The 23,734-nt window shown below is 33.9% G+C and overlaps 1 protein-coding gene and 1 long non-coding RNA gene across 3 annotated transcripts; both read left to right on the forward strand.

Moving 5' to 3' along the window:
- The first annotated feature begins 229 nt into the window (after positions 1-229).
- On the forward strand, positions 230-13,633 carry LOC132607277 (probable zinc metalloprotease EGY1, chloroplastic). Of its 2 annotated transcripts, none has more exons than XM_060321181.1 (10): positions 230-675; positions 2,650-3,111; positions 3,235-3,375; positions 10,068-10,169; positions 11,234-11,445; positions 11,741-11,791; positions 11,865-11,934; positions 12,353-12,421; positions 13,123-13,173; positions 13,296-13,633. In XM_060321181.1, exons 1-10 carry the CDS (start codon positions 388-390, stop codon positions 13,452-13,454), a joined length of 1,605 nt encoding a protein of 534 aa, XP_060177164.1. In that variant the 5' UTR covers positions 230-387; the 3' UTR covers positions 13,455-13,633. The 2 variants fall into 2 exon arrangements, with proteins under 2 accessions (XP_060177164.1, XP_060177163.1); XM_060321180.1 differs by having other exon boundaries at positions 231-717.
- A 9,399-nt stretch (positions 13,634-23,032) lies between these two features.
- On the forward strand, positions 23,033-23,585 carry LOC132605466 (uncharacterized). Its single transcript, XR_009569192.1, has 2 exons — positions 23,033-23,146; positions 23,243-23,585. It is a non-coding gene; the product is annotated as an uncharacterized LOC132605466 (long non-coding RNA).
- Positions 23,586-23,734: the final 149 nt, after the last annotated feature.

The raw sequence follows: 23,734 nt of genomic DNA on the forward strand, positions 1-23,734 counted from the left end.
GGTCCTGCTCAACCTGAACCCTTTAGACTCCAAGGTCTATCTCTATCACATAAATTGAGACGGGGAGTATTAGGTATACATAATCTAGTGTATTATTCTTTCTCATGCAGAATATTAAACGTAAAAGATGGACCGAAAAGAACAATCTCAAACCTCTAGGGCCACATTGCACTTTTCCATATTTAAAACGATTAAAAAAAAAACAAGAATATCAAGAAAGAAGATATTCTTTTGTTATGCGCTCAGACTCAAACCTCAAAATCATCCAAACCGGCCCTGGAACTTGGTCTTCTCCTTCAACACTCTTCCCAATAACATTTTTTCACCATTACAATAAAATAAAACAGCAAGCAAAATCAACAACCTGTTTGGTTTTTCTCCATCAAAATGGGAACCTTAACGAGTTGTAGTTTCAGTACAATGAACTTAAGGTTCCGTATTCACCCTCCAAAAATCAGTTATAATTTCAATCAAAATATCCATATGAAGAAAATGTACAAACGCAATTTGGGTAGATTAATTATTAGGTGTAGTAGTAGCGGTGGTGGTGGAAATGGAAATAGCAATAATAATAATAATGGGAGCAATAGTGATGGGAAACTGGAAAAAGATTCTTCTTCTTCTTCCAATTTGGCAACTGTAACTGAAGAGAACACTGAGGAAAGAAACGATAAGGTGACTGATTCTGAGGATTCTCCGGTGTCGATTTCTTCACGTGTGAGTTTCTCTTTTGTTTTTTGCTTTAAGGGGTAGTTTGGTTATTGGTTAGGAAGTGAATTATTCATGTATTAAAACCAGCATAACTAGTAAACTACCATGTTTGGTAGAATTTAGTTGTTATGTATAAAATTCAGCACACCAGGTAAGGTGTTTGGTTACCAGTTTGTAATCCAGCATAACTAAAACATGTACTATAAGTTATGAGGGAATATATGTATTATTTTATGCAGGATAGAAGATGGAATAACTAATACATAGATTACTAATACCTGCCTAACTCTAAATTTCGGGTTTTTAAGTTTGTTTACACCTTGTTTGGATGGTTGTTGTTACTTATTGTATTGTTATTTTAAATACAATGTTTGTTTTGATTGTTACTTAAATTTTATTGTATGTTATCGTTAAACCCATGTTATGTAACGACGGAAAGTCACATTTTGTGTCCCATATTATGTAATGACCGATTGGACATTTGGTGTGGTTGCGTTGTTACCTTATTTTTTTTTTCTCATTTGACTTTGTTTATTATTTAATAATCATATTTTATCTTTTACCCTTACCTTCTTTTATAATAACTCTACCCCGTATCCTTTAGAGATTTTTATGTTAGTGTTGGGATAAGTGAAAATCTCTTTGAAGTTGATTAATTAAGGACTAAACGATCAAGGGCACGTTGTGCATTAGTAGATATTTCAAGGAAGTGAAACAAAGACAAGCAACACTCTAATTTGTTTTAAAATTGTGTATTTAAATGAAAATATAGCAGAAATGGATATAAAGAATTCATATAGCTGACCCCAACACAACTAGATTGGTATTGATGTGTAGTTGTTATTGTCTAAAATTTCAAGTTTCTTGTTACATTGTTAGATTCGGTGTTGATGAAAGGAGGAAATTTTGGGGGAAAATAGGAGAAAGAATGTGTATTTAACTGATAGCTGATATAAGTATTACTCCCTCTGTCCCAATTTATGTAGCACCATTTGACTAGGCACATAGTTTAGAAGGAAAGGAAGACTTGTAAAGTTTGTGGTCTAAAACAAACCTTAGACAATCAGTTCATTAAGGTAAAAGGAGAATATTAGAGGTGAGTTGTTTTTTATTATAGAAGGTGACATTCTTTTTGGGACAAACTGAAGTGTGCCACATAAATTGGGACAGAGGGAGTAGTCTATTGATGTTGTTCTTCATGCTGCTGGTTGTAGTGCTATGTCATAGGCTTCTACAGTTGGAGAACTGATTCTGCCAGCTACATATTCATATGCCTCTTATCCTGGCTACGGACTTACTTATACGGATGGGAAATTATTTTATGACAATGAATGCTAAGGAACATGGAAATTATTTGCAAGTATTTTGCTTGAAATCTTCATTTTCTGTTTGCCTTTGTTCCTATCCTTGAGAAACTGAAGTGGTTAGGTTCTTCTGTTGCAGTGTGTTCTTGGAAACAACCTCCTGGCAAAATTCTGAAAATCTGCCCTTTTAAGACTATGCAATGTAGGAATGCATGAGGCATCTTGATTGATTGAAATCTGATTTTGAATAGGAAAGCTTAATAGCAATTTGCCTACTGGAAAATCTTACAGCTAGTTACTTTGGAAATTGCAATACCAAAGGCTTTTCAACCTTATATACTGTTTAGTTATGATTGCTAAATTATTGTGACTAGTATAAAAAGAAGCTGTGGCCTGAGATATCTATGAACTTTAAGAAGCTTATCTGGTCATTAAGATAGCAAGGAAAGTGTCAAATAGCTTTCCTTTATTACATTGTAGTCAGATAAGGTTCAAGTAATCTCTTTTGAGTCATAAGAAGCTCGTTAGAGGCGTCAGTCTAATGAGAAATAATAAAGAGTAGCTGCAGGATATGAAGAAACATTAAAGAAATGAAGAGAATCCTATGTACTGAATATGTTTACTTTCTTGGCAGCCAACAATATCCACTATTGAATCAACTTATAATAATTTCCAAGTAGATTCTTTTAAGTTGATGGAACTTCTTGGACCAGAAAAGGTTGATCCCAGTGATGTGAAGATCATTAAGGACAAGTTATTTGGCTACTCTACTTTTTGGGTGATTAGAGAAGAACCATTTGGAGATTTTGCAGAGGGCATTCTTTTCCTTGGGAATCTTAGAGGAAAAAGGGAGGATGTTTTTGCCAAACTTCAGAGTCAATTATCAGAAATTATGGGTGATAAGTACAACCTGTTCATGGTGGAGGAACCTAATTCAGAGGGGCCAGACCCGCGTGGTGGGCCCAGAGTCAGCTTTGGTATGCTGCGAAAAGAAGTTTCTGAACCAAGTCCAACAACTCTCTGGCAATATGTAATTGCTTTTCTGTTGTTCCTTCTCACGATTGGTTCCTCTGTGGAGCTAGGAATTGCGTCTCAGGTGTGCTCATTATCCCCTTGGTTTGACTTTAGAATTCCCTTTTACTTTGTTTCGTTATTTCTCATAAAATTGTCTATTTATTTTTTCAAAATTGACTCGACGACTTAAATTTCTGTTGAGCAGATAACTCGCCTTCCTCCTGAGGTAGTTAAGTACTTTACGGATCCAAATGCTATTGAACCACCAGATATGCAGCTTTTAGTACCGTTTGTGGATTCTGCTCTACCTCTGGCATATGGTGTGTTGGGTGTGCAGTTATTTCATGTAAGATTTCTTTGTTATCCTTTTAGTTGATTATATGGGATTCTGTTATTGAAGGAATCAGCCAAGGCCAAAAGAACATGAAAATTTTCTCAATATAACGGTCTAATTTACGCTTTTGATTTGCTTCTTTGGCAACATTGATTATGTTAGTCAGGTTGACTATGGTTTGATTATATTCAGAAAAGAATAATTAGCTTTGATTTTAGTGTTTCTCTTAGTTTGAAGTTTGAAGTTGAAATAGGATGGTGGAGAAATATTAAACTAGATAGAAATACTACAAACACATTTCTTGGCCTTGGAGCGGAAACTCTATAATTAATTTATAAAGTATGCATACTGCTGAAAAGAGAAGAACAATCTCAGCTGAAAGAACTCTTTTATGGATATTCTAAATATGCTGTTGTGATAACTGAGTTCATAATTACTCTAAGCAAAAGAGAAAACGACCTGATGAAACAATGAAGATGCGCTTTACTAATTTGGCTGGGGTAGTATACCACAAAATGCAATTTGATCATGAGAAATTGGTTAGTCTAAATAATTGAGAGAACGCGTTGAGACAACTATCTTACTGCTAAGTTCTTGAATAGGCGCATTTTACAATGTATGCATCTGATTTGCGACACTTACTAGTTACTACTTGTAATGTTACTCTTGCATGCATTAACTAAATCTAAACTAGCTATCTAACACTTCTCCTCAAGCGGATACATGCAAAAACTAGCAATATTTCCCTTCAAGTGGGTCCATAACATGTATGTACCAAGTCTGCTACATATATAATCAGTTCATCAATTGGTGAAGGACTTGATGAATAACAGAATAGGTCAGCAAGTTAATTGTTCGACTTCACAAACTTAGTGACGATTTTTTCTAGGAATATCTTTTCTCTAACAAATAGAAGTTGATCTTTATGTGTTTGCTCATCTCACAAAACATTGGATTCGATTTGATGTGAAATACTGAAATGTAGCCTGACTATCATATACAAGTTCTATGCGCAAGATCTCTCCAAACTTCATAGTTTAATCCACATATGTTCGCAACTAAGTATCGCCATGGTTCTATACTGAACTGGACCTTCCGGACGTATTTTGTTTTTCACTCTTCCAAGAAACCAAATTACCTTTTATCGAAACACAGTATCCAGCGGTGGAACGTCTATCAGAAAGTGAGTATGCTCTGTTATGTATAGTCAACAATGTATTCATGGCCTTTATCCTTGTAGAGTAATTCTTTCCTCGGATAGATTTTATATAATGAAGGACATTGACTATTGCATCCAATGCGTATCACATGGAAAATTCAAAACCTGACTTACAATGCTCAAGGGAAAAGCAATATCAGGCCAAGTCATTGTGAAAGAGTCTATTTGTTAACCGACCACTTATATCTTCCAAGATCACTAAGAGGCTCCCCTCTAACATGGCAGAAGTTTGATGTTTTTCAGAAAGAAAGTTTCCTGGTATGAAACAAAAGAAGGAAAAACAATGGACTCAATACAAATAGAAATTGGAACTTCTTGCTCTGCTACTCTATAGGCTGCAGGATATTTTGCTCGAGCTTGCAACTTCAACATATTTGACAGCACTCAGTCGCATCTATCTTTGTTCTACTTCTTTCTTGAACTTTGATCCGATAACCATAGGTGTCTTCGTATGCCTCCATAGATATACACTAGAATCCTACTTGTAATTTAACTTATAAAATTTAGATTCATACTCCCATCCAATCCTCGTACATTATTCTAGTCATGGATGAGTTGTAATAGACATCTTAATGGTTAAGTGTCACAATTCTAGATTCTTCAGTTATTATTAATGTCTCCTTGCTGAAGCAAATTCAGATTCATAATATAGAAGTAGCACAGTCATGAAAATAATGTATAAAAATATTGATTTTTTGTGGGAATTGGCTTCCCACATAGTGTCGAACAACCTTAAATTTTATCTGAATCAATCAATCTATCTCAACCCCAAATTAATTAAGATCGAGTATATGAATCCTCTTTATTCATTTTGATCTATTCACGTACAATAGACCCTTGTGGTCCGGCCCTTCCCTGGACCCCGCGCATAGCGGGAGCTTATTGCACCGGGCTGCCCTTTTTTTTTTTTTTTATGTCTATTTCATTAGATAGTATATAATACTCCCTCCGTCCCAATTTATGTGGCACCATTTGACTTGGCACGGAGTTTAAGAAAGAAAGGAAGACTTTTGAAATGTGTGGTCCAAAACAAGCCTTATATAAATATGTGGCTGTAAATCATCTCATAAAGTTAAATTGTTTCTAAATATAGAAAGGTGACATTCTTTTTGGGACAGACAAAAAAGGAAATGGTGCCACATAAATTGGGACAGAGGGAGCATATATTTTAAGGCAAAACAAGAGTCCTGTAAACTAAGGGTTTCTAGATCTCACACTTAACTTTACATACATGTCTCTTTTTTTTTTTTTTTTTGAGTAAAAGGTAACTTTGTATTCACACAAAAAACTCATCATATGGTGATGAGGTATAATCTTACATCCCTTGGTAGACCGAAACTACCCTAAAACAACAAAAAAACTAGACTTTACAGATGTCCTATAAAATCAACTAAGGATTCTACTTCCCCCACCATATCCTGGTTACACCAAAAAAAAAGTAAACTAAGGCACTTCATCTTGATCTTTTGAGTGCGGCTGCCATTATCATGAAAACATCTTGCATTCCTTTCTTTCCATAGTGTCCACCAGATGCATGCTGGTATATTCTCCCACCAGTTCTCCTTAGATCTTCTTTTTCCAATTCCTTTCCAGCTGTTCAAAAGTTCAAAAGTGGTCTTTGGCATGACCCAACTCACTCCAAGTAAACATAAGAACATGCTCCACATATTTACAGCTGTTTTGCAATGTAGGAACAAGTTTCTCGTCCACACATAAAACACCTTGAGCAAATCTGAGTACCTCTTCTTTGTAAAGCTTCATGAGTTAGGCATGCTCTTCTGATTACCAACCATGTAATGCAGGCTACCTTATGAGGAACTGACCTTCCAAATTAGTTTCCAAGGCCATTCTGCTAGTATTAACTGATTACTATTCATGTTCCAATAACAAGATTTTACTGTGAAATCTCCCTTGTTATGTAGCTCCCAGACAGGTCTATCAGGGCCAATTGAGGTGCCCTGGAAGGTACCTAAAATTTGGAGCAAGTTTGTTACTCTGTCTATTTCCCAATCATTCAAGGCTCTTCCAAAAATCAAGTTCCACCCTTGATTGCTCCACAATTGAAAGACAGTAGCATTCTTTTGAAGGCTTATGATGTATAAGTCTGGGAACAGCTCTCTTAGACTAGTATGTCCTATCAATTTTTCATTCCAAAAATCTGTTTTTGGTCCATTCCTCACCTTTATGTGCATTTTACTATTTAGCAAGGGCCACAACCTTCTAATTGTCTTCCATACACTACACCCAAAGGTTCCATCAACTTCCAAAGTGGTCCATTGAGTTAGAAGATCATATTTCTGTGCAATGAATCGTTTCCAGAGGGCCCTATCTTCAAAGCAGAGCCTCCATGGCCACTTAAGTAGTAGGCAGTTATTCTGTATACTTAAGTTCTTTATCCCCAAACCTCCTTCAGTTTTACTAAGTGTCACATCATCCCAATTCACCAGATTATGACCTTTCTTTCCTTTGTTACCATGCCAGAGGAAATTTCTTGTCAGTTGATTAAACTTCTTTTCAATGCTTTTTGGAACTGGGAATAGGCTCATCATGTAAGAAGGGAGACAATCCATCACAGATTTTATCAGTGTCACTCTGCCCCCCAAAGATAGATACTGGCTCTTCCATCTAGCCAGCTTCCTTTCACATTGCTCCAGCACCTCACACCAAATTTCCAATTCTTTGTTTTTAGCACCCAGGTATTTTGTGGGCAGAGATCCCACTTCGCAGCCTAAGTTCTCAGCTATCTCCTGTAGGTTCCCAACTTGATTCACCGGAAAAAGATGGCTTTTGTGCCAGCTTACATGCAGCCTAGAAATACCTTCAAAAATGGTAAGAATAGCCCTCAGATGCTTGACTTGTAATACCTCAGCTTCACAAAAGACCAGAGCATCATCTGCATACAGCAGATGAGTTATTTCCGTGGCATGACCTCTGTTTGTTAGAGCCCTGAAACCCTTCATCCAACCATTTGCCTTTGCTTTCTTGATCATGTGATTGAGCCCCTCCATCGCTAAAATGAAGAGGAAGGGGGAGAGAGGATCTCCCTGTCTCGGTCCTCTTTGAGAATTAAAAAATCCTTCAGTATTTCCATTGATGATAAGTGAAAATTTAACATTGGACATGCAGAATTTAATCCAATTCAACCACTTGTTGCCAAATCCCATATCCTTGAGAATCTTCAAGAGATATCTCCAGTTTACATGATCATAAGCCTTCTCTATATCCAGTTTACATAGAATTCCTGGAGTATTCTGTCTCACCCTAGAGTCCATCAGCTCATTTGCTAGCAAAGCTGCATCCAAAATTTGTCTTCCTTTCAAGAAAGCCATTTGGTGGACATCCACCAATTTATCCATCACTGTCTTCAGCCTCTCAGTAAGCAACTTAGAGATTATTTTGTATACCCCCCCAATCAGACTTATAGGTCTAAAATCTTTTAGTTCCTCTGCTCCATGATTCTCGGGGATAAGAGCTATAAATGTAGCATTAAGGGATTTCTCAAAAAACTCATTCTGATGGAAGTTTTGGATAGTCAACATCAGTTCATCTTTTATTGTTGCCCAGCATGCTTTGAAGAAACTCATAGTGAAACCATCAGGCCTAGGTGCTTTGTCACCATCACAGTGGTCTACAGTTTGCAAAACTTCTGCTTCTGTAAATGGCCTTTGGAGCCATATTTTCTCTTCAGTTGAAATCTTTGGACAGTCTACAAGTTCAAAAGATGGCCTCCATTCTTCAGTTTCTGAATAGAGTTTCTTGTAGAACTCTATTATTTCCATTTTGATTTCTGCTGGTTCTGTTATTTCCTCCCCCTTTACCACCAATCTGTCTATGTTATTATATCTCCTGTGAGCAGTTGCCATTCTCTGAATTTTTTTTGTATTGTCATCCCCCTGCTTTAGCCATTGTATAGAAACATCAAATTTCATCCTGCTGAAATGAAATAAAATTAAGTTAGTTTTATAGCTAACCTAGTAAAAACACAATTTTGATTTTACTATATAGGATTGACTATATCTGCTGAAAGAACATCTTTTTTGTACATTTGATTATGGATAGATAAAGGCACTCCATAATTATTAGTACAGAATTTTACTGTAAATTTTATAATCATCTGCATAGTAATTTTAGTTCCATTTTCTCTGTCTTTACTGGGTTGATTTATGCTATTCATTTGAAGTAAGATTGTGTAAGGGTATAAATTGGATTAGCTTTTGAACCTCACCTCTAAAAGATCGGATGAGTGCAAAATGAGCAGCGCAGTATATGAAAAAAGTAAAAATATTAAGCAGTCCTCGTCATTTAATATCTATTTTAGACATTGTTTCTACATTGGGTTTTCTCTCTTTCTGGTTTTATTAGGTTCCTTTGTCTTCAGAATGGCCTCACTAGGGTATCCAGTTACTCAGAGACTAGTTATTATCTGTATGATTAAGCCAGGAGAATTAGAAAATAATTGAGTTGGATCGCTGCCAACTACTACTAAATGAAGGGATTGATCTCATTTTGTCTGTCAAAAGATTTCAGGCTTATCTTTCTTCATCTGACTAATGAGCTACATAGTTTTTGCCTTTCCTCTTGCCAATCAGAAGATTCCTTAATTGATTTAGAAACATATTCATAGTTTTTTCCTTTCCTCCTACCAATCAGAAGATTCCTTAATCGATTTAAATCATATTCAGCTGACCTAGGCATTGTTTTGACAGATGCAGGGCCTGAAAGTGAAAGTAATAGTATTGAAATATTGAACCAACAAGTAAGGTCACAGAACCAGGTAGAACTTAACTGTGGTTAGGATATAAAGGAAAGGCCAAGGCATATTTTAAATTAAATTCAAAAGTGATCAGAAGTAACAGCAGGAAGCATTAGCTACTCCCTCCGTTTCAATTTATGTGAACCCATTTGATTGGGCACGACATTTAAGAAAGAGTGAAGACTTTTGAAACTTGTGATTCAAAATAAGTCTTGAATATTTGTGTGGCTGTAAATCACTTTATAAAGTGAATTTGTTTCCAAATTAGGAAAGAGGTCATTCATTTTGTCACGGATTAAAAAGGAAATAGGTTCACATAAATTGAAACAGAGGGAGTATATCTTATTAGACACCTATCATTATCGTGTTATTGTACAGTACTGGGCTCATACATGTAGAAGGGACAGTAGTATGTCTATAATACATTAAGCTAAGATTTTGTACCTCTAAATGACATTTGGCTTAACATTGCTGTAGCTCTGCGTGAAAACTAGAAGTTGCTGCTATGCATTTTCTTTTGCTTTTGGAAAAAGTTTACCCTTTTTCCATTGCCCGTTTGTCATTGCAATCCTACAAGGGTAGCTTATTTTTAAAATGAAGAATAAAAGTTGTTGTAGAGCGAAAATGAGATGGCAGTTAGTCTCTCCTGTGTTGGTTATTATACGTAAATCTCTGCTCTTCAGAACTTATTCCTCCCTATTCAATTTTACATGAAGAATTGATTTATTGCAGGAAATTGGGCATTTTCTGGCTGCATTTCCAAGAAATGTGAAACTAAGCATTCCTTACTTTATTCCAAACATCACCCTTGGAAGCTTTGGAGCAATCACTCAGGTTAGCATAGTTTGTTGTCACTTGTCAATGGTGGAAAACAAAGTTGGCCGCAGAGGATTTTGATAGAGATTTGTGCAAATAGATCCAGTATCTTGTAGCTGTCAAAGTGTTGTTTGCTTTCAGGAGAGCCATGAATGAGTACCTTCTCATTTACCTGGTTTTGTTAAAACATGGAACATGCTGGTGATATGCATTTAGAGTGGTGCTTATGCATGACTGTTTTCATTGTTAGAGCTTAAACCCTGGGCTATGGAAAAAAAAAAAAAACACCCTGCCTGGCCATTAAAGATGCAGTAGTTCAGTTCTTAATAACTGTTCTTCAGAGCAGTAATAAGGGTTTCTTTTGGGCCGGGGGGGGGGGGGGGGGGGGGGGGGGGGGTTACATTTCACATATGCCTAGGGGCTGTTGATGGCAGAACGTGTTAAGTACAGAGAATTGTTGTAGAGTGTTCGAGATATGATACTAGCAATATACTTATCGGAAAGAAAAAATGCTGCTAGCAAAACTAGAATTTATTCTGGCTGCAGCCTCTTCCAAACAATCTAGTTTAAAGAACATGTGGAGTTCGACGATGGTGCTGTAGTATACAATAGTCTATGCGTATTAATCTCTTGGAGTGTTAATAATCATATTTTCAATTTCCTTTTCTGTACCATTTGGTGGTACCATTTGGTGGTCACTTTATTTAGGACTTTTGTTATTTTAGATTTTTTAGTTCAAGCTTGTGATAGAGAACAAGAATAAGAGTTCTAAATGTAGGTTGCGATTGAGGAGAGGAGAAAGGAAGTAGAAATGGTGGTGGAGTCTCTTTGCTGATTATGTTGTGAATGTAACACTTCAAACAATGTTAATGTGTTATTGCTTTCCCTTCTTAAGTATCATATTTTGTTAAAGTCATATATAACTGATTTGACAATGGTGGAGTCTAGCATGGAGGGAGAAATCATTAAAGGATCCGTGCTAGATTAATCTACTTCATTAAACCTTGTCATTCCTCCTCATTCATCAACAGTTCATCAAGCATAAAACATATGCATTGATGATATTCTCTTGGTTCCTGCAGTTCAAATCTATTCTTCCTGATCGCAAAGCAAAGGTAGACATTTCTCTTGCGGGTCCCTTTGCTGGTGCTGCATTGTCTTCTTCCATGTTTGCGGTTGGCCTGTTGCTGTCATCCAATCCCGCTGCTACTGGAGATTTGGTTCAGGTTCCTAGCACACTTTTTCAGGGCTCTTTGCTTCTTGGACTTATTAGCAGAGCCACTCTTGGTTATGGGTAAGTGTTGCCCTCTACAGGGAGCGAAAGCATGAAGTTCGTGGAAAACAATTTTCAGAATGTAAATTTGAATTATTGTCCTACTATAATATGAGAATTCCCTTTGTCAACAGTGCTATATCTGTAGGCTTATCACTTTGAAGTACATAAATATAGCTGTTTTTAAAAGAAAAACTTAAACAGTTAGGTGCTTGAAGGCCAGGGATTATTTTATTTTTCCAAATCGACAATATATTTTCATTCTACTTGTTTCAATTCATGTAATGTTTGAGCTAATGTGCATTCATTTTCACAGAACAATGCATGGAGCATTGGTTTCAATCCATCCTCTTGTGATTGCTGGCTGGTAAATTTGAGTTTTTTGTGAGTAATTTTGTTGGCTGGTTTTTAGCACGCTTGCTCTAAATTCCATTTTGCAGGTGTGGTTTGACTACATCAGCTTTCAATATGCTTCCAGTTGGATGTCTTGATGGTGGGAGAGCTGTGCAGGTGACCTTTGCATTCTTTACTTTATCAATTAGTTATCGACTTTTTGTGAACTTGGGGTACTGTCAAGGTTAATCTCAAAGGTCAACAACATCCTAGAAAATATAAATGAATGACAAGTCAGAAACCTTGAAGTAGACTGTTGTTTACATAGTATTAGATGATTGAACAGTAAAAAACTTGAAAAGATAAGTCTAATAGACGTACGGGTCCTTCGTGATTCTAGTATTTTAAAACAGGTTACGGCTCCTCGTTCAGACTTTTTAGCATTCTTAGACAAATTGGTTTCCCGAAATATTTGCTGACTTTTTAATGGAGAATTATGACCTCTTGGAAAATGAAGAGCTTTCTTGGATAAGAGATAGTTGGTTGTCCCAGATAAACTATGACGACTGTCTAATTCATCTTTTGTTTTTGGCAGGGAGCCTTTGGGAAAGGTTCACTAATTGGTTTTGGTTTGGCAACGTACTCACTTCTGGGTTTAGGCGTGGTAAGCATTCCTTTGTCATTTGATAAAGGGTAGAGCTTACAATAAATCATTGTCCAGCGTCTCTATTTGCTAACCCCCCCCCCCCCTCCCCCCCCCCCCTCTCCAATTCTTCCAAAAAAACAATTGTCACTCTTTTGCTGTTAAGCTGTACGCAGACCTTTTTATGCTTCTATTGAGCCGAGGGTCTCTCGGAAACAGCCATCCTACCTTGGTAGGAGTAAGGTCTGCGTACATTCTACCCTCCCCAGACCCCAAGATGTGGGATTTCACTGGGTTGTTGTTGTTGTTGTTAAGCTGTACTCTGACCGTCCCAATTTATGTGAAGGTGTTTGATTGGGCATGGAGTTTAAGAATGAAATGAGGACTTTTGAAACTTGTGGTCTAAAATAAGTCATAGATATTTGTGCGGCTATAAATCATTTCATTAAAGGTAAAATGAAGAGTTTAAAGTTAAGTTGTTTCTAACTATAGAAAGGTGTAATTGTTTTTGGGATTGACTAAAAAGAAAAGAGTGTCACATAAATTGAGACGAAGGGAGTAATTAGTATTAGGTTGTCAGACCTGGAACCTTTTTTACTTATTGCATGTGTGTATTGAGGTCAAGTCACTAATGGCCTTTCACATATCAATCCTTTCCCCTTTTGCTTGGTGTTGCAAATTGTATGATCGGTCACTTAAACTCTGTTTTTTACTGCTATCAGCTTGGTGGACCTCTATCACTTCCTTGGGGATTATATGTTCTTATATGTCAGGTAACAAAAATACAATGCTGTATGAAATATTACGACTGTAATTTTATCTCCGATCTTATTTCATGTTATATAAGAGTTGCTTGTTTAGAACTAAAAAATCTTCGGATCATTTGGATGTTCAGAGGACACCGGAGAAACCTTGCTTGAACGATGTAACAGAGGTCGGAACTTGGAGAAAAGCAGCTCTTGGTGTGGCTATATTCCTTGTATTATTGACTCTCCTTCCTGTATGGGATGAACTTGCAGAGGAGCTTGGCATAGGCCTTGTAACCACCTTTTGATTTTTAGAAACTGGAGCCTTGCCAATTTTGTTGTCGACTTGAGCTCTAAGGAGTATTTATATTGATCTTTGATGTACTTAGTGGACTGTTTATACATGTATATAGTGAGATTTTTTGGCTGGAAACACCAGTTTTTACTTGCACATTTATTTTTAATGAAATCTAAATCCATTCTCTTCCTAGTTTCTCCAATTATGCTCAGGTTTTGTCAACTATTATATTTGCATTTGGTTTGTAGATTTTAAATCCTTAAGTGGGTAAACTTGGAATAGTGAGAGCTAGTGTCTTTGATTTGTAAAATTAATTGAAAATGGAAACCGACTTTTACCTTGATATTGGAATGCCTTTTATCCACCCCAAATAACTAGAAAATAAAAATAAAATAAATGGTCTTTGCTCTATTCCCCCACTCTGCAATTTTTTTTTAATCTCAGCAGTTAAAAATCAAAGTAAGAATATGTGTTTCTTTATCAGGGTTAAGTAGTAAATATACATATGAAAAATATGTTGTATATTCATTAATTTGGTATAAATATTTAGACGCAAATAAATTCTACCCCCGTGGTAGCAAATAAAGGCATAACAAAGAAACGGACTTTTTATCCTAGTTGCTCATCTATTATTATAGTCAACAGTAACACGATAGTATTTATTTGATTTTATTTATTTTAAATCTTTTCTCAAATGAATCATGAACTGCACAGGGCTGCCCCTTTCTTTCAACTGTTAGGTTTCTTCAACTCTTCTAAACTTCACTAGAATCATCCTAAAGATTAAATCCACCATTTATGTGTTCAGATATCAACAAATGCAGATATTATTATTCTTTCACTTTCTTGTTCAACTTTTTGTTTACAATTTTCGCCTAATTGTGAAAGCAATGAGACAATTATGGAGTCTTTCTATTATATATCTCGACGTTTCGTATATTGATTGGGTCATAAACAGTTTTATTTTATTTTTTTTATACTTTTTAAACACTATATTATGGTCACGTTACTTCCGTCTATATCTATATTATGTGAATTGAGGAGGAGTATTATACATGATTGCTGAGCAAAGTTTGAATTGTGTCGTATAGGTAGTATTAAATTTCTCTCTATTGTAATTTGAATTATTATTGGCACCATTAATGCATTGAGCAGTACTTTAAGCATTATATTAATGGCTTAACATATTCACTACCTCTCAAACTTGACAGTAAATTTTATTTAGATACTCGAATTGCAACGTATTCCATTGGAACACATGTACACATGATAAAATATTCATCTTAGATATTTTCGATTCAAATTTTGAAGAAAAAAAATTGTGCGTAATCTCAAATGTCCATTATGTAAATAAGTTAATTACATAAAACATTTCATCTCCTTTAACTATGCGTATTATCCTCAATTTTAACATGCCTGAGGTTTGACACTGGCGGTTTTCTCCCTAAAGTTTTAAATAACCCGGTTTAGTGCAAACACGAGTTCGTGTAAGTATTTGCCCACCTACTCCAACTAAGACCAAACAAAATTAATAAACAAATATAAAAAAGTAATTCTCACGCAATAATCATGTTTTCCCCCCCAACAACTTACAACGTAACCAATATATAGTACAATTTAAGTAGATTGGATATTTGACTTTCTAGTTCGAAACGTAAAATCTTTTTGCACCCAAAGAAGTTTACTTTTAACAAAGAGATTATTCAACGCTAAAATTAGCAGAAACTAAAACACAAATGGATCTGAAAATAAATAAATTTAAAGTACCTCGGGCACATCCGATTTTAGAAAGAAAAAAGGTTTAAGTAAAATAAGAAAATAAAATAAAAATTTATAAAAGTAGATGAAACTCCAATTTCCATTTAAAATAAAAGCAAACCGCCCCTCAGTCCCCACACTGCAATTGAATATTATCAGAATGTAAAGAAGATGACTGATGAGGTCTGTCACATTGAAGTTCTACATACTTAACTGCATTAAATTTTAATTATATATCCTTAAAAAACATTCAGTGGTAGCCCATACATTAAATGCATCTACAAATACAACAAATTAACCTCATCGTGGACGCAACATATACACAAGTGTATTTTGGAATATATATTTTCAAATCAAATAATTGCATTGACTGACACTCGTATAATAGTGAATAGATTAATTCTTTTTTTTTTTTTTTTTTGGAACGGAGTAGATTAATTCGAAGATAGCAAAGAACCCTGCATTATTAAAAATCACATAAACCATCCTTGCATTATAGCTTATATGCGAACGAAATCACCGTTTAGAGTTATTTCGGTTTTTTTGTTTTGTCAAACGGTATGTATGAAAGTAATTTTCATAAATAATTACATAACTATACGTTTGCTTAATATTATATTATATACTAATTCTGCATCCATTTTCTCTGCAATAATGCGGGCAGTGAAGTCTTGCTAGAAAAATAGGTAAATTCAATTCAAAAAGAAATGGCATTGAGGCGTGAAGAATCGATTTTCCTTAAAGTAATATTATTGCAGATTGGGTAAAATACGAGTAATTTCTTTAGAATATAACAAAGGCCGTGGTATACCTGCAGATTTTTCTTAGCCACTTCATGAAGGAAAGTCTTATTTATAGAGTTAAAAGTGACTATTCTGAATAGTCATCTTATTACATGAACAAACATGTTCTGTTAAATTCAAATTTTAAATAAAATCTAAAAATACTAAGGCTTTAAATTTTAAAGCCTTCAAACTCAGTTCGCTTTCGGTCGTTGGTCAATCCCACTTCATATATATTACTATCTACCATGTCTCACACCAATTTTTTTAAAATTTTCAATTCGCCTTTAGTTCTATATTTATTATTTCTCTTAAGTTGTGGACCTTTGTGGTGCTTGAACCATACTGTAGTACTCTGGAAGTAGTGTCTTGTAGTAGTTCGTCCCAACTTGCTCAGGGTGCAACAAATCTGAGATTTGGTCGGCAGGATCTAGAATTGTGAGTGCCAATACGTTTTTCTTTTACATATTTAAAAACATTGGTGGGGTTTGAAATATAGTATAATAAAGTGGGTATGGCCAACAATAAATACGTTTTTCTTTTACATGTTTAAAAACATTGGTGGGGCTTGAAATATAGTATAATGAAGTGGGTATGGCCAACAATAATTGGACCCCTGCAATCCAATATGCACATTCATTTTCTGAATTCTGACGCAAATGCATGTTTTGTTGAAGACGTATAACTAATTGGCCATTTGAAACAATGACATTGGATAATTTTACAAGAAAACCTTGAAATATATTGTTTTTTTCTCGCTTAGTGTTTGATATCCTCACTCAACTAATTGGATTCACACCATACAAATTCCATTTAAAAAGAACCATTATGTAATAAGATTTTTTTCATACTCCACCCGAGATCTGTAATTAAGGATAACATGGTCTTGTTCATCCCATCACAATCATTTGATCCTTGAAATCTGTTTTAATTGCTTATAGCTTTCTCGCTTACATATCAAGATTTAAATTATACGCATAGACCATAGAATAACTTTTATACTAAAATTGTATTTTTTTAACATTTCGTTGCAGATTATTGATATTATTTGTTCTTAATTTTCAAGTTATTGATATTATTTGTTCTTAATATTTACATGTGTTATCTTTTACACTATCAGTTTATTAAAGCTACACTCTGTATAAAAATAATACCCTTCATCATGATATAGATACTCTTTTTTATTTAGAAAAAAAATGACGGGGTTTGCGTACTTCTTTTTTCATGGTCTTGCCTTCATCAATCATCATCACGAATTTCTGTATTTTTTTTTTTTTTCAGAATTATGGCCCATGGCTATTATTATATAGGGAGATGGATCATATTATTGTCTAAGTGAAAATTTAGGGGTGTTCATGGTCCAGTTTGACTCGGTTTGTGGTTAAAACTAAACCAAATCAATTAAGTTGGTTTTTCTAATATTCAAACCAAACCAAATCATTATAGTATAAATTCTATCGGTTTAGATTTTGTCGATTTTATAATTTTGATTCGGTTTTTTTGAATTTTAAGAATGTATTAATACAAGAACCTTTGAATCAAATGGTAACTAAATACGGCTTTAATCGTGATCCATTCAAATCTAAGAATCTTCTTAATTAATTCATTAACTTTATTTAGGTATAGGCTTATGGTTATGGGTATAGGAATTACGGAAACATAATATCTACTTTTCATGATTGTAGTTACCTCCCTACATATAGTCTTTTGATATTATGCAGCCCTTCCGGAATTTTTGTTATCTAGACTAATTGTGTTTATGAAGCATTGAGAAAAAAGCACAGAAGTTAAAACGGAAAATGATAAATAGAAAGACAAAGTCATTTATCAAATCTTTTTAAATTTCAATTGTCATTTTTTTTTCCTTTAATTTGTTGCGGATAAAATGCTAGCTTATTAGTAGTAATTAAGATGACATGTAAATGAGGGAACCGTAAAACTGAATAAGGGAAAAATTCTATTTGCAATTTTTTTTATTTTACGTTAAACTTAAATAGGCTACACTTTTCTTTCTAGTTATTTGAATTTGTATTGGACTTGGAATGAGCCCTAATTTTGATGAAGATGTGTGTGTGTGTGTATATATATATATATATATATATAATATTTTAAATATGTATGTATCTATTGGTTTGGTTTGCTTTGCTTTTGATTCGGGTTTTTTTTTTGTTTAACACCAAACCAAATCAAATGTTACCGGTTTTTTAAAATTTAAAACCAAATCAAGTCAAATCAAGTCGGTTTTCGATTTATTAAGTCGGTTTGACTCGATTTAACGGTTCGGATCGATTTTTCGGTCTCATTTGAACACCCCTAAGTGAAATAATAAATATTCTTTCATCCTTAAGCAAAGATTTTGATTGGACTTCTGGGAATAAATTAAAGTCATTTTCAATTGAAAGTATTATACTTTTAAAGTAGGACTTCCGTAAATCTGTATTCCCCCGAACACCAAATCGAAAACCAAGAGAATGGAGACGTATTGGAAAAGAGAAATACTAATTCAAGAAATTTTCTCAAATGTCATCCGAAAATAACATAGATAACTAATTTTTATAAAGCAATCTCCAATGAATTTATAAAAATTAGTTATCTCAAATTATTTATCTTTCAGAAATTCAAGATAAAATTAATTTTATTTTTCTATTTTACTCTTAATAGTAACTGAACCTATTCAAAATTACAAACATCTTAATTTTGGGGGTGTTATGATTGTTCAAATACGAAGAGTAAATATACCTTTTAATTAATACAATCTCCAATGAATTTTGGTCTTTGCCTCCTTTATTGACCCTTCAACTGCCTTCTACCAAACTCAAACTTCAATGTGATCCTTTTCCCCTTAGTTCCCCAAATGAAACCTATAGTTAACTAGCTTCCTTTTCGTATATTTAAGATTGAGTTAAAGATGTCAAAATTGACTATCTATATATAGTTATTTGCAAGTCGTTAATTTTCTGAAAATAATAAGTTAGAGGTGTTTTCGGCAAATTATAAAATATTGGAGGGGTTGCGTAGCGTATCCTAATCCACTAGCTTCTTTTTTGGCAAATTTAAAATTGAGCTGAAGAGGTCAATATTCTTTATTGATAGTTATTTAAATATAAAGCTTTGTCATCATACTTTAAATAACAGCTTAGGTACATGAGTTTTGAGTAAATTATAAAATTGAAGCATCACGAATGAAACTTGAGTGATAAAAGTTACTCCCTCCGGGTCAAATTTAGCCTTTTTTTTCTTGGATCAAAAAGAGTGTCCGAATTAACCTTATTTTTTCAGATTTACCCCTATTAAGTGCTATGCGATCAAATCCCAATACCTATTTGTTATGAGCAGTTTAGTTAAATTACTTATTTTTTTTAGAAGTTAATATTTTCTTAAGGGGTTTGCAAATGATTAAGTGAACACTTTTTATCTGGAGGGAGCATAATTGATCTTGCAGTAAGTAAATATATTATGCTCTTGTCCTTTTATTTTATGAGATAGGGTTTGGTCCAACAAAAGTTACGATGTTAATGTAATAATAAAAGTATAAAATAATTTCTTTGAAAGAGAGCAAACATCAGATCAAAGTAAAGTGTGATCCAATAGTTTAATAAATTTAAATCTTTAAAAATTATAAATTGTATATAGCAATAAAAACAATTCAAATATTTAGAACACCCAAAAAATAAAAAGAGCATCATATGTATTGAAAATTTGAAACGGAAGGAATAATTGACTTCCTCCCGGAGGGTTTAGGTGTTTACACATCATTATCAACAAAATAGAAATATGGTCCAATACTATCAAATATTTCTTTGGAATTTGCTTTTTCAAATTGGTGCTTCATGAGTTTCTTATTTCTAGTTCTATCATTCCTTATCCGGATAATGATTCCCCTACTTTACATTAAAGTTAGGAATGTTAAACTGGCGGATTAAATTAAATTTGGAAGAATTGAAATGAGTTGAATAAATAAATTGGAGGGTCATTAATTTGTTTAAAAGATTAGTTGGTTGAGACAAGTTGGATCAAAATGAGCTAAACAATAGATTATAACTCGACCTACCCAACAAGGTTTAATTTGTTTTGTTTTTCTTTATGATTTGTTTAATCAGTTCAATTTTAGATACGTTGCGATACCAAAGTTAACAAATAAACGTATCATTAACCTATCTATTCACCCAAAAAAGGTACAGTTGAATTTGTTTAGTGGTTTAAATGATAGATGAATTGATTTGTTATGAAAAAGTATAAAGTAATAATAATTAGCAATGAAGTCAAATAAGTATAAAGCAAGAATATAATACAAATAAGCCTGAGCCGTAGGAACTCGGAGGGATCTCTTAATGGGGATGAACAATTACGCCTTGAAGAATCCCTTGAATCCGATACAATAAATGGGCAAATGTAATATAATTTGCTTGTAAGCGAGAATGTAAATTATTAAGCTAGAATTGGATGCCCCTTACAATGAACTGAGAAGCTCTATTTATACTTGAGTTATGGGGTACAAGTTCCATAGATCGTGCCCTCTTTACTTCCAACATTAATGCTATGACAATGAATGGTAATAAAGGGTATTAATGCGCATTTAAGACTCGAGGTGTAGCAACCCCCCCTAGGGAGGATGCTACTAATCGAAATTTATCCATACTAAGTAAATTAAATATTCATCCTGAAAGTATTTTTGCAAAATAGACTAATAACTAAATTTAAGGATAAAATTTATTTGACAACATGTTCACGAGTAGAACAATATAATAAACACATATGTATTCGAGCATACCGCAAAATGTAGAACAAACAAATTTAAAACAATGACTTTATCATGTGGTAGCGGAAATAGGCCCATGTGAACAAGTTTCCAAATACGATATCTCAACATAGTATGATCTAAAAGAAACCTCCTAAAACAAAATAGAAATATCCAATCATAAAAATGGATAACACCTATTTTGAGTTAAATCAACACTTTAGAATTCATCAAACACGTAGTAGAGAAATATTTTTCATGCTACAACATCCAAGGCTCATACCAAGAATGAAATTCAACTCCCAATCTCAAATACAAACTAGTTAAATTCCCAAGTTCAACACAAGTACTGAATTTAATATATTACAAGACTTGGCTATGGACACTCCCAAAATAGTCAAGTCATTCATCAAAACCAAGTTATAAAATATTAGCATCATGACCCAAATTTTATTCAAAAATGCATATCTAAGTGTATCACATGGATCACGTACAAGTCCTCAAAAGTATACAAAATGAATGTGCTCATGCAAATGTGATCTTCATCTAAGCATCTAAAGATTCTACTTCAAATGGCCATCCTCAAGTCTCTTTCGGAACATCACCTACGATAGTAACAAACTATCGCTAAGCATAAAGCTTAGTGACACATAAACTTAACTAACACTTAATATACAAATAATATGTAAGGAGTACAAGAATAAATTCTAGGAATAAGCTTGTCAAAATCACCATCAAGAACTAAATGAAGGTACAATCCTTTCAAGAAAATAAAATATCAAATATTAAAATAGTTCAAGATATCAATATTCAAAATCTCAAATATCAAGAAGCTTTCCAAAGCAAATCCAAGAAAGTTCACCATTTGATTAATTTCGCCCAACACATACATCATGCAATTACATCAAAGCATAATCGAATAACAAGAAGGACCGAAGTACCAAATCAAGTAAGGTCGTCACCCAATAATCAAGAGAATCAAGAACGATGTTAAAAGTGGCTTCCCCATTCATACTTAAGATGGACCAAGATCCATAATTAGGATGAAATGTGAATCCAAAGTCAAGATGGGACAAGATCCGAATAATCTCAAGAGACATGCCAATATAAGTGACAAAGTCACTATCACAAGAAGGACAAAGTCCCAACGAAAATGCAATAATGCTCAAGCAATCCGTATATGTGGGCGAGTTAGTTTGTCTCACAAAAAGCATTCCACATGATACCAAATGATATTCAAAGTTGCCGAGTGACTCAAAGTATTCATACTCAATTAAACATAGCGAAATAAGAATTTAACTAGCAACAACCGAATAGGATAGCAAATTAAAGTAAAGACAAGTTTTATCCAAGCTTAAGATATTCAAAATACTTCAACTAAATAAAATGTGAAATTCAAGAATATGTGCAAACCTTGGAGCTTTAGTGCCTCTAAAGCTCAAAGAAAAACACCAAGAAGTTACAATTCCCAAAGCAATGATCAAGCAATTATATCGACTTCCTTAGCTTTTACAAGAGCCTCTTGTACCTTAAATACACAATGGAATACTCACTTAAGGTCTAGAGTTTAACGACATAGAAGCTAAATCATGACGAACAAAAACGGGTCTAAATGGTTCGCCATTATTGCAAATTTTTAAGTAGAAAAATTTCTGGACAGCAGCTATGTGCTGCCTTGCAGCCCATTTTTGACATAGTAAATAGAGGAATTAGGATTTTTGCAAAACATGAAAGTTGTGGATAATTTTCTTATCTTTCCACAGACTTTTGAATCACCAAATTTCAACTCATAGATAAAAAGTTATGGTCAAAATACTAACTGCTGCCAGCTTCAAAAACAGGATTAAATTTCCTTACTTCAAGGTTTCAAAATCACTACTAAAAAAATGGGCATTTTCGACCTAAAAATTTCGACCACACTTTTGGTCGAAACAAAATCGACCACGGGCGGTCGAAATTTGAAGAATTTAATTTTTATTTAATTTTTTATAGAATTTCGACCACACCGGGTCGATTTTTTAATAGGAAAAATGCATTTCGACCACGTGTGGTCGAAATTAATTTTTATACAAATAAGAAATGGGAAAAAAAACATTTTATACATAATTAAATTATATATATATAAAACAATTAATTAAAAAATAAAAATAAAAATCTAATTTCGACTACATGTGGTCGAAATAATTAAGTTAAAGTCGGTCAAATCTGACTTAATTATTTTCGACCACATGTGGTCGAAAATTTCAAAAAATTTAGACCAGATCATTACCATTCCAATTTTAGTAACTAGTAAATGTATTTCAACGTGCAGACATTTTTGGAAGCAGACTCAAATCAGGACGAAAAGATTGACAAATCTGAATGACACAATTTTGTGGGCCGAAATCCTTCATTATTAAAGATAATGACTCTTTCGTATCTAAGGTATCATGTTTTGATATTGATGTGTGGTGAACATTAATATATTAGACCTAGGATGTTGTTGTCTGATGAGATTTTTCTTTTTTTCTTGATTCTAAGGAGTATGAAGCTATGAAGCATCAAGTTGCTCAGCTAACAAGAACACTTAATTCCTCGGAGGCTAGGATGTTGGGTATGCAAGCCCAAATTAATAGTTTATGATGGATATGTTTAAATGGATATGTATATTATCTTTAAGGTTTAAATGTAGTTTTAGTTCGAATTAGAAGTACTTTTAAGTTTATAATGTTTAAGTGTTTGAATGATGTTTATGATGTTTAAGTGTTTGAATGTAGTTTATGATGTTTAAGTGATTGAATGTAGTTTTAATTTTAAGTACTTTGAGGTTGAATTTGATTGTTTATAAGTGTTTGAATGGACAATGTTTAAGTGTTCAAGTGTTTGAACATTATTTATGGTTGTTGTGTTGCATTGTTGATGAATTGGATGACTGTTTTGGTCGATGAATTTGACTATTTGGAAATTGGCAGGTGGGCTGCCAAAAGCAGATAAATGCTGGAAAAAATATTCCAGATTTTCGACCACATGTGG

Source organism: Lycium barbarum, chromosome 8 (assembly GCF_019175385.1).
Source record: "Lycium barbarum isolate Lr01 chromosome 8, ASM1917538v2, whole genome shotgun sequence".
Lineage (NCBI taxonomy): Eukaryota > Viridiplantae > Streptophyta > Magnoliopsida > Solanales > Solanaceae > Lycium > Lycium barbarum.

Excerpts from the sequence above, each read along its gene's own strand:
- LOC132607277 (XM_060321180.1), top strand. The coding sequence starts at position 388 with ATGGGAACCTTAACGAGTTGTAGTTTCAGTACAATGAACTTAAGGTTC. Across the intron at positions 11,792-11,864 it reads CCTCTTGTGATTGCTGGCTG|GTGTGGTTTGACTACATCAG; the intron begins GTAAATTTGAGT and ends TCCATTTTGCAG. Across the intron at positions 12,422-13,122 it reads CACTTCTGGGTTTAGGCGTG|CTTGGTGGACCTCTATCACT; the intron begins GTAAGCATTCCT and ends TACTGCTATCAG.